Consider the following 17,240-nt stretch of genomic DNA (forward strand, 5'->3'; position numbering starts at 1 on the left):
TCAGTCACTAAACCAACTTCACAGGATACCATACAGGACACATCGAAGATATGAAAAACAATCGCAAAACAAAGTGAAAGCATCCATGGATCAAATCCTGATTGAGATCTTGTGAAAGGAACATTTTGTCTTCATCTAACAATTCTTTATACAAAGTGAAAATACTGAAAAAGGAATTCCTTACAGCAAGAATTTTTATACAGGTACAGTATGAGTGCTGTCTCCTTTCTTTGATCTAGTGCAATAAATTGTTTAGGAATGACATACTGTAAATATGGTCATTTTCCGTGAGGTATTAATTTCACGATTCCAAGTGGTAAACTTATACGTGGGAGTTATTTTTGTGATTAATGAATCTTCGCTTAACTAATGTATATTTTTGATATGTACATAATATTTCACAAATTTACAGGTGTGGTTGAAATTTATGCCGCCAAATGATTTCCCCATATTGAGCGTAAATATCCCCCCCGCATAAATTTCCACATTTACTGTATATATAATGGTAAATATTAGTCTAGATATAACCCATAGATAAATTGATTTTTATCAACTGAAAAATGATTAAATAATTACATTTTAAATGTTTTCAAATCCATCTATATCAGGATTTTCTAAACATTATGTAAACATTTGAAATAATTTTCCTACACTGTTTAATTACACACCTTTTAGAACTGTCACTTTATATACACAGACAAGAGATCTGAAAAGGACTGTAAGATCTTTACAAGTTCCTTATAAACTCGATCTTTTCTCTTCTTCTCCTTATTTGTCTTTCTTTAAATATTGTACTAACAGAGAATCAAGCAGGCAAGCTAACATCAATAAACAAAGAAAAATGTTCGTCCATTTTGTTTTTCGGATAAGTCCCAGAAATGGACATTGCGTAACCAGATTCTTAAGACAATGGAATTTACCAACATAAACAGTTGTCGAAGTCTGAGATGGATATCTGTCACCAATCACATATGTTCTAAATGATATCAAAATTGAACAAGCACCTTCAGGGACCATGGGGAACCTACTCAAGAAATTTGAGACAGACCCATCTTGTATATCATGAAACAGCACATTACAAACTTGAATTGTCAGAATGAAAGATGACCATCTGTCAGCCACTTTGTTATTCCAATTGGCTACAAAAACTGATTCCGCACCACAAGAGACCAAGGGGAGCTTATCAGTACTTTAAAGAAACAGCGATAACAAGCTTCCATTGTCAACATCCGACATGATACACGTCAGCCATATGTACATCACTAGGGAAATACGAGAAAAATCTTGCGCCTGAAACTGATAAGTTAGAATAACGGGTTAAAGTTAAGGACAGGCGACTGAGGCCTGATCATAAGACAAAACACTTATTGATTTTGGTAAGGCTACAGCGTGATGAAATATTAAGTTTCGACAGAAATGAAAAACTGTTTAAAATGTTGTAGAATAAACGGACAAAGTTCCATTTGTCACCTGAAAATGGAATCAAACTGAGGACAATCTATACCATAGCAACAGATTGGAGACACTGGTTTTAAATATATCAATGTCTTTTTTTCAATTTTTTTAAAAAATTAAATGGATTCATCATTTTATTGCTACAGTCAGTAAATTCTTTCCACAAGTATTTTTTTTTTCCATGAAATGGACATATAGTATTTGAAACTTCTTCTTTCAGTGATGTTTTCATCAACAGCAGATGTATTAAGATATTTTATACTTCCTCTTGAAACTATTTCTGTCAGTAATAAATGTTTTGATATCCATTTCATACTTAAATGCCTGTTAATGGAGATTTCTTTCCTTTTTTCCCCCCATTGAATTTGCTCAATAAAATGACTGATATATTCTATACTTAATGCATAGTGATTGAGACTTCATGATCACTCCATTTCCTGTCTGAAAATGCACAATTGATGATTTAATATACTATAAAGTTCTTCTGTTCAAACCCAACCCTACACACCAAAGTGCCCCAATTTTCTAGAATGATCATCACATATAAAAGCACCAACACCCCAATCACATGACTTGAAAAATGTTAAAACATAATTGAGGGGGGTAAAAAGGAAAACAATTATCATTTCTGAATAAATTTTTTTATTAACAGATCAAATTATCATTTATAAAGGACATCGCTGGCATCGAAGGCTACGAGCAGAGCATGACCAGGTGCGCAAAACTCTCCAGAGATTACAATACCGGCAACCGTTAGCGACCAATATCAACATCAGATTTAATCCTCGACTGATAAGCAACTAGTTTAAAGGTCTCAATCAAGTGGAGATTGGAGAACTGAACACATGCTTCTGAAATAACCATAAGAATTTACTTTATATTCACTTTGGATATTCTAAAATTTTAAATTATTTTTTTGAACAATTTTTATCAATGATGTACAGCCTATTGGCTGTGCTTCATTCTGTTCTTTTTATGAACCGAGAATCAGAAAGAACAAAAATGGTAGGTATGGATACGAGTGAAATTGTCTCAGCTGACACAGTTAACATCATAATCTATGGTGCATTTGGATTCTATACACTAATCCAGTGTTCTCTTGGGAAACTCAATGTGACAAGTCGAACGGTTGTCATGGTAACTTTGAATTGCGCCTTCCTACAAATTTTGACTTTTTACCTTCAACCGAACCTGTGGGGAAGCTTGCTACTCGTTGCATATCTGACGTTGGCTCTGAGATGGTTACCCAGGAAGAAATTATCTCCAGTTAGAAAAGCTGTCCTTATTACAGGTAAGTGTCACAGAGGATTTTGCCCAGTGTCAAGGCTGAAGTAACAGTCTGTAGGCTATAAATAATGAAAAAGGAATGAGGCGATGGGCACAGAAGAAATCTTTTCTAAACTTTTTCTTTCTAAACAATACAGTTGTCAGTGGTTGTATAAATTTGGAAGATGGTTACATTTTCTGAACAACTGGTATAATATTTCTGATTAATTGTTTTAATTTTTGTAATTTTGGGAAAGTTACACACTTTTATAAAGACGAAATCAGCCTATCTCCAGGCTTTAAAAAAGAACAAAAAATATCGTAGAAAATGCTAAACAAAGAGGGAAGCTGCGATAGTGTGGTCAGATGTCAGGGAGGTCCTATTTCAGAAGTCTCAAAATATAATTTTTGCTTATTAGATAACATCTCTACTTGATCTATTAGGCAGGAAACTATTTTATCAATTCCCCTATCATAACTGAACTACTTTCTGCATTGTAGAGTGTGAAAATGTATCATTATTAAAAATGGAAGCCTATTTTTACAGTATAGATATATAATCATTCTCCTTTATCTGACAGTAAACATGAGAACTGTGCACTTAATGTACTGTTTACCTCCCAAACAAGCCAGTCAAAATCTGTGACCATTACAGACCTATATCAGTAACTGACCGACAAATGTTGAGATAAACATACATACAAACTTCAGTATTGATATACTATTTGTAATCTGGTAGTGTTGGCAAAATCTCAAACACTACTTCACAAAGTTACATTCATTTGATAATTATTCAAACATTTATAAAGTTACAAATTTGATAAATTATTTTAACAGGTGTTATTGTTTTTGCTGATACACGCACAAAATGTGATAACTTCCAACCAAATATATTAATCTACTGTTTACCTGTTGTTTTGACCTACTAATGACCTTGATAAGTACCCTACATGTTTGGCAAGGTTGTAATTTTCAGTTGTTTTTTTTTTCGAAAATAAAATTTTAAACAAGAGATCCTTGAGGGATTATAATTTCTATTAATCTATGATCTTTATCAATTGGTTATAAGCTGGATCTCTTTTCTCTCAACTGTTCTTTCATCATCAATTTTTTTTTCTGTTAGTCCCAAATTTGAGTATGTACAATGAAAAACCAAGGGGACCCAGGGTTTTCCATAATTTTTTTAGTAGTAGGCTGTGTAGTGAAAGTAGGAGGCTGGTAAAGCAAGCTGACCCGAGCCGCAACGCAGCGAGGTGGGGATGGCCTGCTCTGTACTTGGAGTCGTGTACGGAACATTATTACGAAACTGGATTGGTGTAGGCGGCCAAATGATCAAAGTAGCCGGTCAAATTGGCCGGCGACCGGCTCTTATGGAAAACCCTGGGGACCTAACATGTAATATGAGATTAATCAGTCGTTGTACTTAGAAAAGCATTAACAAATTCTATCATAAGCCTTCATCTGACGATCCATGTTATACTTCTAAACAAATAGCGTTAACAAAATCTAACGTGTTGTATTCTATGATGCCAACTTCCAGGTATCTGCCAATGTTTCCTAATCGGTGCAAAATGTAAGGAACCAAGTTTTGAGGATGAATCTCCATATATAAGATAGTTTCATCAAATACTTCTAAAGAAATAATGATAACAAACCTGAATTTTTTAAAATCTAAAATGGCTGCTTGTGGCCATTTCATTTTTGGGATCAATTCAAAACTTGAGTTTGCGAAACTAGGGACCAAGATCATTAAGTCTTCATACCAAATTTCAGAAAGATCTACTCTGTCCTTATGTAGGAATAGCATAAGAAAAGCAAACAATGATTGGATAGTTACAACAGTCACATTAAATAGTAACAACTTCTTGTAGTTTTCTGACTTCAAATAAATTGATTCTAAAACATGTTGAAATTAGGGATTCTTTACGCAGTTAATATAAAAAAAAAATCGGAAATCTTAAATATCAAAATCCCATGAAAATGGAGTCTGGCAGTCCCGCATACCTAAAAATGTGACATGTTCAATGCTACCCAAACCCAAACTGAACAAGAGTGGAAGGAAAATTTCTCCTGTAGTTTTTGACAAACTGTGAAAAGAAATCTTAACCCAAAAATGACTACGTCACAATATGCAACCAACTTCCAAAAGTGGCATGCATGCACAAACAGGGTTTGTACTGATTGTGTCCTAGTAGTCTCACCAAGACCTATCTAGTCTTGAGTTATTGCAAACTTCAAACATCAAAATTAAATGGCTGCTGGTGGCCATCTTGAAAGTTTTCCTGACTTTATTCTGTTTAAATATACTGATATAACAACTACAGGTTGTGACCGGGGAATTGGCTTCAGTTTGGCCCAACATTTGGATGCTCAAGGATTCCATGTATTTGCCAGTTTCCTGAACAATCAAAGCCTGGAACAGAAACAGCTCGTAAAAAGTTGTTCCAATCGACTTCAAACTATTCAAATGGATGTGAGCAATGTCAAGCAGGTGGAGGCAGCAGCAAAACTCATCACGACTGAGGTCAGGGGTCAAGGTAAGTCAAGCATAACAATTGGTACCAAAACTATGGACAGTGAACAGATCAAGGGTCAAGTAAGTCAAGTATAACAGTGACTCACAAAACAACAGAGGTCAGGGGTCAAGTAAGTAAAGTATAACAGTGACTCACAAAACAACAGAGGTCAGGGGTCAAGTAAGTCAAGTATAAGTGACTAACAAAACAGAGGCCATGGGTCAAGTATAAGTGACTCACAAAACAGAGGTCAGGGGTCAAGTATAACCGTGACTCACAAAAAAAAAACAGAGGTCAAGGAACAAGAAAAAGAATATGAAGTAAAAGGTAGTTTAAACATAACTGCTTCTTTTCTGTTACTGAATAAGACTTAAGATATAAGTGAGAATCTATGAATTGTTCTTTCAGAACTAGAATTCTGGGGTGTTATCAACAATGCAGGGATATGTTTCATTGGCAACGTGGAAATAATGGCTTGGGAGGACATGAACAAAGTCATGGCCATCAACTACTTTGGTCCTGTAAATGTTTGTAAGGCATTCCTTCCATTGCTACGCCAGCACCGCGGTCGTCTTGTAAACGTTGCCAGTAATGCAGGTAAAATTCCTTCTGATAAATAACTTTTCTTAAGCATGACAATTAACACAAATTCTCCATCAATTACAACTTAATGGTTGTTGTACACAACATAAACAAGAAAATGCTAGATTGTATTGTTCTAGTGAGAAATCTTTTCTTATTTTCTGACTTGTTTGAAAAAGCCAACAAAAATCACTGACAGACAATATTCTAAAGTCATTTTCATTTACATAATTGACATTTTAAGGAATGTCTTTTTTAAAATTCAAGGGCTTGACATTTCTTTTTTTTGTTGTTATAGAACTTATCCTTTAAATATTGAAGGACTGCCTCCCAATGTATGGGAGATAAGTGCACTTGTTGAGTGTACATGTTTGTGGAAGGCAGCGATATGTTCATGCAAGCCTCAATATAAAAGTGCATAACTGAAGTAAATTTAACAGTGCCCCCAAACTGAAGCATATTGCCTAAAACCTCAACAAGACACTCAACCCAGTCAAATTATACTAACAGAGACAAAGTTTGCTTATCATTTCATAATGACACTCTACAGATTTGTGCTTATGAATAATTTTTTGTAAAACAAAGAACTTTTAGTATTTTGTCTGAACACTAAAGATATGACGTCAAGGATTTTTCATGGCCAAATTGCAAAAGATTTTCAAGGCAGGAGGCTGATTTCCCAGACTTTTCCGAGCAAGAACTGAATAACTGGACATAACTCTTTACATACCATGTTATAGGTCTGGTACCTGTCCCCCTAATGGGTGTTTACTGTGCCTCCAAAGCAGCCCTAGCTACAATGTCCGAGGTGTGGCGTTTTGAATTACAGCGGTGGGGCATCAAAGTTGCGACTGTCATACCCAGTGGCTACAAGACTGGCATACTGGCCTACGACAAAGCTGCTGTGGCTGACCGCTGGTGGTCAAAGGCTAGTGACACTGTCCAGAGGGACTACGGCAGAGAGTGTTTTAACATCAAATTTAAACAGAAAAGTAAGTAATTTGAAACTTATTTTAGCACATGAATCATATATATGATCAGGCCTATTGTGTCAGGTCATAGGCCCTTGTCATAAATATTGAAAGACGTGTGTAATATCACTACTGTGACGTCATAAATAAGTCCCATCTTGATGACGTCACATTTGCCTTGGTAGTGAAAGGCATGTCTGCAGCAAAATAAGTCTGCCTTATAGAGAAATTAGTTTGAGAATTTTCTATTGTTTTTGAAAGAAATACAGGTTTATATGATAAACAGAATCTTAAATGTGTGCCAATGTAACATAGAATATATCAAACTCATTAAATAATTTGATATGTTACTCATCTAAGGGCTTGAGACATACACTCCTTTAAGATCACCTATACTGGCATCCGATGACTTTGATACATTTAAGGTGTAAAAGAAGTAAAATTATATTTTACAATGAGCTAAAACCTTAGACAAGAGAAATCTTATTTTTGAGTTTGAACATGACAAACACAATTAACAGAAGACAAAAGTAACTCATAGAAAAGAAGTGCATATGAGACTTAGTTGAAGTTTATTTACAAATCTTCAACAATGAAAATGTTCAATAGGATTTAATATTTTGTTTTGGTTTTTAAAAAGGTTTTGAGCTTGGTCTCTATCAGTGGGCCTCAACTCAATATATCTGTATATGAACATGTCAGACACAATGGGCAATACACTTATGTGTGTAAAACATCTTACACACTCTTATGTGTGTAAAAATATATCTTATGTGTGTATATACACACACATGTCAGACACAATGTGTGTCAAACATCTTACACACAAAGTAATATACTTATGTGTGTCAAACATCGTACACACACAGTAATACACTTATGTGTGACAAACATCTTACACACAAATGTGTGTAATACACACACAGTAATACACTTATGTGTGTAACACACATCTTATGTGTGTACACACACAGTAATACACTTATGTGTGTCAAACATCTTACACACACAGTAATACACTTATGTGTGTCAAACATCTTACACACAAAGTAATACACTTATGTGTGTCAAACATCTTACACACAAAGTAATACACTTATGTGTGTCAAACATCTTCAAACATCTTACACACACACACAGTAATACACTTATGTGTGTCAAACATCTTACACACAAAGTAATACACTTATGTGTGTCAAACATCTTACACACAGGGTAATACACTTATGTGTGTCAAACATCTTACACACAAAGTAATACACTTATGTGTGTCAAATATCTTACACACACAGTAATACACTTATGTGTGTAAAACATCTTACACACAAAGTAATACACTTATGTGTGTCAAACATCTTACACACAAAGTAATACACTTATGTGTGTCAAACATCTTACACACACAGTAATACACTTATGTGTGTCAAACATCTTACACACACAGTAATACACTTATGTGTGTCAAACATCTTACACACACAGTAATACACTTATGTGTGTCAAATATCTTACACACAAAGTAATACACTTATGTGTGTCAAACATCTTACACACACAGTAATACACTTATGTGTGTCAAACATCTTACACACAAAGTAACACTTATGTGTGTCAAATGTCTTATACATCTTCTGTTGAAAAAAAGAAAAAATATCAGTATTTTCAATAACAAAAAAAAAGAAAAGAAAAAAAGTATTGCTTGGTCAGATTTTGTCATTTGACCATCTTGAAAATTCTTTCATGTACTGAAATATTCAATCAGTTTCAGATTTCAAAAAAAAAAAAAAAAAAAATAAATTCATATATTTTTGACATATTTTATCAACTTCAGATTCAGAGGAGATGCTGAGTGCCAACTTTTCAGAGATCCTGAACAACATAACAGATGCTCTCTTGTCAACGTACCCCAAGTCCTACTACTACAATGGATTCCTGGCACGCTCCTTACCATTTCTGTATCTTCATTTACCTGCCTTCATTGGTGATCCTATCATGTCTATTCTCACAGATTGGTTTGATTTTCAACCAAATTCAATCACGTAACATGCTTGCTCAGCTTTTATATTGTTGACAACAAAAGTGTTTTCTAGATGTAAACTTGTTAAAAGATATATTTTTTCTTTGTTGTTTGTGCACCAACTGGTTGATTTTTGTGCACTTTACTGATAAATCCTAACGTGTGAAGAAAATTTCTGATTGATAAGGTGCTGTAGTTGTATAGATTAAGTGTTGTACTGACTTCTTCAGACTTACACAGAAGACATTTGCTGACAAACTCTACCTTGTGATGTAAAATGTGATGAAATTGACCTTATAAAATTTCATTCATTTCCAAACAAATGCCAAAGAAAGTATCAGTCCCTTAAAGTTCTGTAAATCAGTCTTTTTTACCCAAATGGACCCTTGTTTGGAATCTTACTGAAGAAGAAAACTGCAGTTTCCAAGGAAAACCCACATGTGACCCAAAATATCCAAATGGGGAATTGAACTCCGGTCGCTGGAATCAAAGACACGTGTGTTACAATTGTGCCCATCCAATTTTATTGATGTTGTGTAACGTAGAATTTGTGAAGATACTATATCACTATATACTGATGTTCACTCAGTGATGGAACGGCAGTAGTTCACCCAACAACAGACTCAAACAATACTGGTGTGACAAAGAGGTACAGTGTCAACACAAAAATAGACATGAGAAATTCTCTCAGTTTTAATTATCTTTAATGCATTTCGAAGTGCAAATGAGGATTATGGTCAGAGAAGTATTGAAATACTTTCTTTTTTCATACTCACATTTTTGTTTTAACATGAAGAAACTAAGACAATATGAAACGAGACATATGTTTGTTACATATCACCAAACTACATGATAATTACTAAGTAATGAGGTTCTGTAACAAACCAGGAATACAATGTATCTAGGGATGGGAATCGGCTCCACCGAGTGATCGATTATTGATTATAACCTGTTTCATGTGGTAACTACAAAAGAGTTTCATTCTAATATTAAAGATATCGTAGATTTTTAAATCATTGTTAACTTGAAGCTTTGAATCCATTACTGTACTATTTCCATTTAGTGACTGCTATTGAAAAAGGGTCAAGTCTGCTGGTTGTAAATTACCTCAAAGTGAACAACCTTATGTAAGGAACTTGTTTCGGGAATTTCTGAACTTTCTGAGTTTTTTTCTGAACTGTCACTATTGTCTTCACAATTTAGGCATCAATCAATTTTTTACTTTTTCACTTACTGCCTCATCACTACCACATAAAAGCGTAATATTTATGACTTGCTCAAAATGATACATGACATGGTTGACATTTCATGACAGAATTAGATTTTGCAGTGTGCGATAAAATATCAAATAATGTAACATGATTAGAGTTATCTCCCTTTTATACATGTTGCCTACTATTCTTTTCTGTTCTAGGATTATTGTTCTTTAGAACCGAGTTCTTTTGAATAGGAGATAGGAAAATCAACACTTCCTGTTTTAGTAAAACATACATATTTAGTACTTGAATCTTCATCTGAAACTTAATTTGAGGAAATGAACTCTGGTTGGCAAAATCAGATATTGTATAAAGCTTTAATTTGGTGCAGTGTAAATTTTGTGCTGTGAAGCATGTGGAATGGTACATTTATCTTGTAGGGGAATTCCTGATATGTATTTTTAGTACTGTGTGATAAATTAGTTCAATGGGGTTGACAGGCTTACCATTGGGATTACAACTCATTATGCAGTTGTTTTATCACATTGTAGTAGTAACAGTCTAGAAAGACAACTGAGTTAACTGCATATTTCACAATGGTGTAATAAATCACTGGCTAATACAGTCCACTGCACACCTTATCACTGTTTAAACTGTCAACTGTCGAAGTCTTCTCAACACGTCAAAGCGACACTGTGTTGTTTTAGCGTGTTTTGAGCGAGGCCCTCTCGCTCAGTCGCTGTGATTGTTAGCTAATTATCACCAGTTTAAATAACCAAAAAATGGACACCTGTAAACACTACAAAAACAAGCCCTTAATAATTACACCTGGCAAATTTGAAAAAGTGGTGGGGGGGGCTTATTGCGGGAGGGGGCTTATTTGCGGTGAAATATGGTATGCATGAATATATAGGAGTATGAAAGGGGCTGTGTGCAGTGGACTGTGGTAACAACCTGTATGAAAAGGAAGAAATCAATAAGTTATAATTAGTAACGACTAAATTACCAATACTGATAAAATTATCATTTTTTTGTACATTCATTATGATGTCATCAAAGTTTCCTCATATTTATTTTTCACATTGTTGACATCATTACTTCAAAATTATAATTAGAATGTAACACATCACCTTTTTCTTGAAAATTATGTAACCACCAGAAACTACCTTAAATATTTCCTTGTTGTTAAACATCTTGTGTTGATATATCAACACTATGTATCATAGTTCGTTGATTTTTAACTCGTCAAACATATCCTCAAAATATCTTCATCGTTATGACTGGGGTGTGTAATTTATTCCTTATTACTGGAAAACCAGGCAATAACATATATTGGTCTATTTTTAACATAAGCAAAACAATTTACTTCCTTCATTCCAGCACAAAACAAAGTCACACACGAAAATATAATACTTATTCAATCGTACGAGTTGACTGAAATTCTCATGGCTCTGAATATCCCTGTATAATGGTCAGCGAGTGTTATTGAAGAACTTGGCATCAGTTGTCTTCGTGAATGTGTTTTGTTTTCCAGATGCTTAGTGATTAGACATATGGAATTTTTAGCCCACTTGATAATTTTACACTATAATTGTTATAAATGAAAATCACTAATATTGAAACTGCACTAAAATTTCGACTTTTACAGTTCTGTACAACATGACTTTGAGCTTAAGACAAACCACAAAATAAAATACAACAAAAAGTGGTATTTACTGAAGTTTTTTAGCATTGGAATGATGTATTAGGCTTCAATCACAAATGACAATAACTACAAACATTTCAAAGTATACATAATCTACAGTAACTGGTTTAGGTATGTATATATAATACTTTGTATGTTTCTTTTTTAAATCTGTTGACTGAACACTGACACATAAAACCCCTTTACATTATAGTAACACATCATTTACATAACAAGATGTTTTCATGCAGCTTGAGAAATATTCCTTAAATCATGTTATTTATTTAATACTGCAGAAAAACTTTATCAAACCTTTGTTATAAGACACAATCCTGTAAAGTTTCCAGTTTATTTGAGAAAATTTGGCAATGGCCAGCGCAAAATTTCTAAATTCAAAACTGGATGTTTTGAAAATGAAATAATTGTCCTTCGAGTTTTATTCTTAAGAGTGTTGATCACAGTACCTGTAGTTGTAAGAAAATGTTTAAACATCTGATTGAATGCAAGTACCGTAAAAACCCATGTAATGTCCGCATTTTTTTTCCACCGAAAATTAATAAAAAAAATGGGGGTGCGGACATTACAGATCTATAGAGGAAATGACACTTTTTTCCTTCCGACAATCCAGATCATATCTCCTTGCATTGTGTTCTTAAAAGCCAAGCAGACATGATATTATCGTTCTATGGTTTTTCCTATGATGTTTCCTCAACCAAACATGATTATTTATGATAGCTTCCGTTGTTAATTCCTTCCATTTTCTCGTTGCATGGTTTTTTTTCCGACATCCATCCTTTCTCATGGACACGTACATGTAGGTCGCTAGGAAAGTTTCCCTGCACGAATTGTATAGTGAAAATTGATGTTACGCCAATACTTTTGTCCGACAACTGTAGATTTACAATGATTTTCTTTCTAAATCTGCAGCTTCAATTTGCATTTTTTGCCTGCGGAGATTACATGGAAGGTGGGTTTTTCCCCCAGATTTTTTTGTCAAAAAAGGGGTGCGGACATTACACAGATGCGGACATTACTTGGGTTTTTACGGTAACTTATATGATTAGCAATCTCCAGTTTGTGAAGGATTTTCAAACTTGTGATCTATATTTTCACAATTACTTCCTGATATGAACAAGTATACCATCATACAACACCCCAAGATTTTTTTTTTTTTTCAAACTCAAATAAAGTTAATCTCTGTACAAATTTATGTGTCTAAAGTGTTGCTAAGTTTTGAAACTGTCTGTTCATATTTTGACTGTCTGTTCATATTTTGACTGAAAAGGTATGTATATTCACATGAAGTTACCAATAATAAAATTCACTTTCTGTACAGTCGTTGACTAACCAACTTTGTCGACAACGATGAAGACAAACTTTCCTTATTTTAACTATTGAAAGGTTACAATAAGTGGTAGTTTAATCAGCACAACAGACATGTCTAGCCATTGAAAATATGGATGCAAACTTGAGAAACAGTCAGTGAAAGTATGAGAGGAGTCTTATTGTAGAAAGAAACCAGAGTACCTCTGGAAAACCCAGCTGGTCAGTCAAGTGACCTCATATCGTGTCACGTCTGATTCAGTAACTAAAATCCTGGCTGCTTATAGGTGGTACACGGTAGGTGTTTACGTCTGTGGCAGTTTCAGTACAATGAAATATAGGTAGGTAACATCTGACATTTCACTTCTTGTTTGAAATAAATAAAGGTTTTAACAATTGATTTATGTTTAATGATTGACATATCTGACAATTAATTAGATTTCAAAATCGACACATTTGATGATTGACATATTTGACATTTAAATAAATCATATTTTTTTTACTAAGGATAACTAAAGTATTTAATTTGACAACTAACATATGTTTAAGAATGACATATGTTTGACAATGACATATGTTTGACAACTGACAAATGTTTGACAACTGACAAATGTTTGACAATGACATATTTTTGACAACTGACAAATGTTTGACAACTGACAAATGTTTGACAATGACATGTTTGACAACTGAAAAATGTTTGACAACTGACAAATGTTTGACAACTGACAAATGTTTGACAATGACATATGTTTGACAACTGACAAATGTTTGACAATGACATGTTTGACAACTGACATATGTTTGACAACTGACAAATGTTTGACAAATGTTTGACAACTGACAAATGTTTGACAATGACATATGTTTGACAACTGACATATGTTTGACAACTGACAAATGTTTGATGATTCACTAGGTTGTTTTCAGTAAAGTTATAATATATGCCAGATAAAATGCCTGTGATATTTCTATATTTGCTGTAACATAATTGTCATCTTTGAAAAAGATCCTATTTTTGCAACAATAAATTTTCTTCACTGCATACAGTTCTTTTGTCATACTTTCATAAAAAAATTCTTCACAATTAGCAACAACTTAACACTAATCAGTTAAACAGCACGAAGTGTGAGAAGAAGCTAGCTACATTTTACTGTAGAGCTGATCATTTCACAGGTCAAAACTTTTGTGATTTTCTTTAAAAAGGATAAATTTTCTTAAAAATTTAGAAATTATGATGTCTCATCAAAAATGAAAATATCTTCCCTGTGAAAATATCTGTCTACACATATACAAATGTCATGTGTGCCAACATGTTTGTGTTCACACATGTTGTCAACAAATTCCTTCAAAAACTTCTAAACAAATTCTAAGTTTGAAAGACAATGTATATAAATTGTTGAAATTCCCTCCTTCGAATGATATACTTATAATAATAACATTGGAAGCAGGCTCTCAATGGAAAAGCTGTTTGATAGTTCACTTTTTAAAGTTTTTATGTAAAGCCTGAAGCAAGATTGGTTTAGATTTAACTAATAAATGATGTCTACAGTTTTCACTACTAATTTTATTTTCTATACACATATCCATCATGACTTCACTCTTTGTTAAGAAGCCAAAAACTAAAACCCCTTGGAACCAGAAACCGTTACAGCAACATGATCTACGATTTCTTCCAACTTATTGCTGATATTCCTTTTTTGGGTAAGCTAATTGTGTTCAAAAATCAGGAAATTTGTTCCCCATGGAAATTAGCGGCATACCAATTAGGTGATTTCAACGATTATTGAATTTTTTTCTGTCAATCAACTAATCCATCATAAACTGGTGTGATCACTATTTTTTGGTTTTTGTTTTCATAACTGGGACTAAATATCTACTTTTTAATGGATAATCCACCTGAAAATGACGTTTTGACAAAGTGAATGTTAAAAAGTGAGATGTTCATAGTATCTGTAAAGGGAGGTAACTCAATATTGTGATATGTTTTCACAACACATGTAAAGGGAGGTAACTTAATATTGTTATAGGTTTTCACAATACATGTAAAGGGAGGTAACTCAATATTGTGATAGGTTTTCACAATACATGTAAAGGGAGGTAACTTAATATTGTTATAGGTTTTCACAATACATGTAAAGGGAGGTAACTCAATATTGTTATAGGTTTTCACAACACATGTAAAGGGAGGTAACTTAATATTGTGATAGGTTTTCACAACACATGTAAAGGGAGGTAACTTAATATTGTGATATTACTTGTCCTGAGATAAAAATCGAAAGAAACTCACCATCAGTTTCTGCCTGGCGCTTAACATGATCGATAAATTTACAGCGGGCCGAGAAGAGACCCCCACAAGTTGGGCAAGCGATCACCTTCTCCTGAGTGTGGCTCCGTAAGTGTTCCTTAAGCCGCCATTTATTCTCCGCAACAAAGTCGCAACCTGTTACACAGCAGATGTAAAAACACAACTATTAGTAAAATTTAGTTTTTAAGGATATTGAAGTAAAAATTCAGAATGATTTAACGAAAAATTGTGTTATTATTTAGTGGTAAATTACTGTATAATCAATTATTTTCAGAGGTATGATATTTTCGCTACATCACCATACATTAATGTGATTGTGAAAATTTAATGCCAGAAAGAATGAGACGTGTGTATAAGATAAAACATCTCTATCATGAAATTTTCACTCATGTAAATATGATTTAACTGTTTTATAATCAAATCATGAGAATTTTCATCCATGATAACTTCAAACTATAGGGTACAGTAAAACATGTTTATAACGAACCTCTAGGGACCAAGAAATTTAGTTTGTTATACACATATAAAGAATTTTGGCAAACTGTCACACATAATTTGTTACAGGAATTGTACATACAATAAAAATAAAGGGGTCTTATTTCATGATTATATTTTACCACATGTATAGTATGTCCAAATAAACACAAATTCACATTGCTTCGGAAAAACTCGAATAATTACTTGAAAAAATCACAAATGACAGTTTGCTTTCTGTTACTGTCTGAGATCTTGTTAAGGGTCTTTAGAATGGTATGTAATGCATTGAATGCAGATTCAGAAAAATCTGACTGACATTCTATAAAACGATGCAGTTTTGTCAGATATTCCTGTGTGTCCGCTACACTGGAGAGGGAGTCTTTATCAATGTCTATGTTATGTTATCATCATCATGAATTCGCAGACGAATATTGCTTCAAAATTTCATTTCGATTTTTAAAAATTGTACTCAGTGTTGTTGCTGAAATTTCGAAACTATCTGCAATACCCTTTTTAGCCTTTTTCCCATTATCTACTTCAAAAATATTTCGGTATTTGGTTCCAATTGTTAACGCCTTCCACTTATGAGATGGCAATGATGAAGCCATTTTCAAAATGACGACAACAAGAACAGAACGCAAAGATTTTGTATCGATAAAATCAGTTCAGTAACCCAAACCTCAAAAACCAATAGAATGCAGGTATGTATAACAACAACTCACTTTATTCGTCAATCTTACCAGTACATAATTGAAACTTACCAGGACATGGGTGTCGATACAGTGAAATTTGTTATATATTTTGTTTTTACCATATAAATGATGGGGCGATTGACGGGGAATGAAAAACACTACGTTATAACCATTAATTTGTTGTAAGCGCGTTCGTTATAAATGTGTTTTACTGTAATCTAGAGCACTGAAATGTCGGAGAGATCCCTGTATTAAGTGTATATTTAATCACATTATACATTAAAATGTGAAGTAATTAAATGTCATTAAAACTAATGTATCAGGAAGCCTGTGATTGCCCAGCTCTAATTTGCGATATAGTTTCCTTTCCGTTAGTGAGTCATCATTTACTGTTATGAGATAACATACTGTGAAACATTAAGTTATTATTTATGTACAATAGGAACTGGACAAAACTTGCTATTATACATCTGTGCGCATGTTGAGCAGATGTGCAGTTTGATCATGGTTAATATAAATCTATAAATATTTATGAATAATTGTGGGATAGGGATTATTTATTTTCTAAATATATATGAATACAGCTAAGTATATTTCCTAACCAAGCCATATATCAAAAGCCTAGACAAACTATAATCAGGAAACTTCTCATAAGATTCGTGTCAATTTTGCTTAATGTGATCACAATAGATAACTTTCCATTAATATATTCAAAATTTGACACTGACTTTTAAATTGTGACCTTTACATGTA

At 33.5% G+C, this 17,240-nt stretch overlaps 2 protein-coding genes across 2 annotated transcripts in view; one reads left to right on the plus strand and one right to left on the minus strand.

Moving 5' to 3' along the window:
- Nucleotides 1-17,240, minus strand: part of LOC132563148 (histone H4 transcription factor-like) — a 43,574-nt gene that overhangs the window by 19,532 nt on the left and 6,802 nt on the right. Inside the window, exon 5 of the mRNA XM_060227910.1 lies at nt 15,301-15,453. Within this exon, the coding sequence (XP_060083893.1) occupies nt 15,301-15,453 (153 nt within the window). The remainder of the gene's footprint in view (nt 1-15,300; nt 15,454-17,240) is intronic.
- LOC132563147 (D-beta-hydroxybutyrate dehydrogenase, mitochondrial-like) lies at nt 1,097-8,833 on the plus strand. The gene is made up of 7 exons (XM_060227909.1): nt 1,097-1,186; nt 2,108-2,169; nt 2,400-2,746; nt 5,046-5,258; nt 5,646-5,834; nt 6,560-6,811; nt 8,622-8,833. Exons 1-7 carry the CDS (start codon nt 1,097-1,099, stop codon nt 8,831-8,833), a joined length of 1,365 nt encoding a protein of 454 aa, XP_060083892.1.

The sequence above is a fragment of the Ylistrum balloti genome, unplaced genomic scaffold (assembly GCF_031769215.1).
Source record: "Ylistrum balloti isolate Yb309-2 unplaced genomic scaffold, AGI_CSIRO_Ybal_v1 Utg371606, whole genome shotgun sequence".
Classification (NCBI taxonomy): domain Eukaryota; kingdom Metazoa; phylum Mollusca; class Bivalvia; order Pectinida; family Pectinidae; genus Ylistrum; species Ylistrum balloti.

Bases quoted from the DNA above. Each gene is read 5' to 3' on its own strand.
- LOC132563147 (XM_060227909.1), top strand. From the start codon at position 1,097: ATGAAAGATGACCATCTGTCAGCCACTTTGTTATTCCAATTGGCTACA. The intron at 2,170-2,399 runs GTGCGCAAAACT...AATGATGTACAG, and splicing joins TACGAGCAGAGCATGACCAG to CCTATTGGCTGTGCTTCATT. The intron at 6,812-8,621 runs GTAAGTAATTTG...TATCAACTTCAG, and splicing joins CATCAAATTTAAACAGAAAA to ATTCAGAGGAGATGCTGAGT.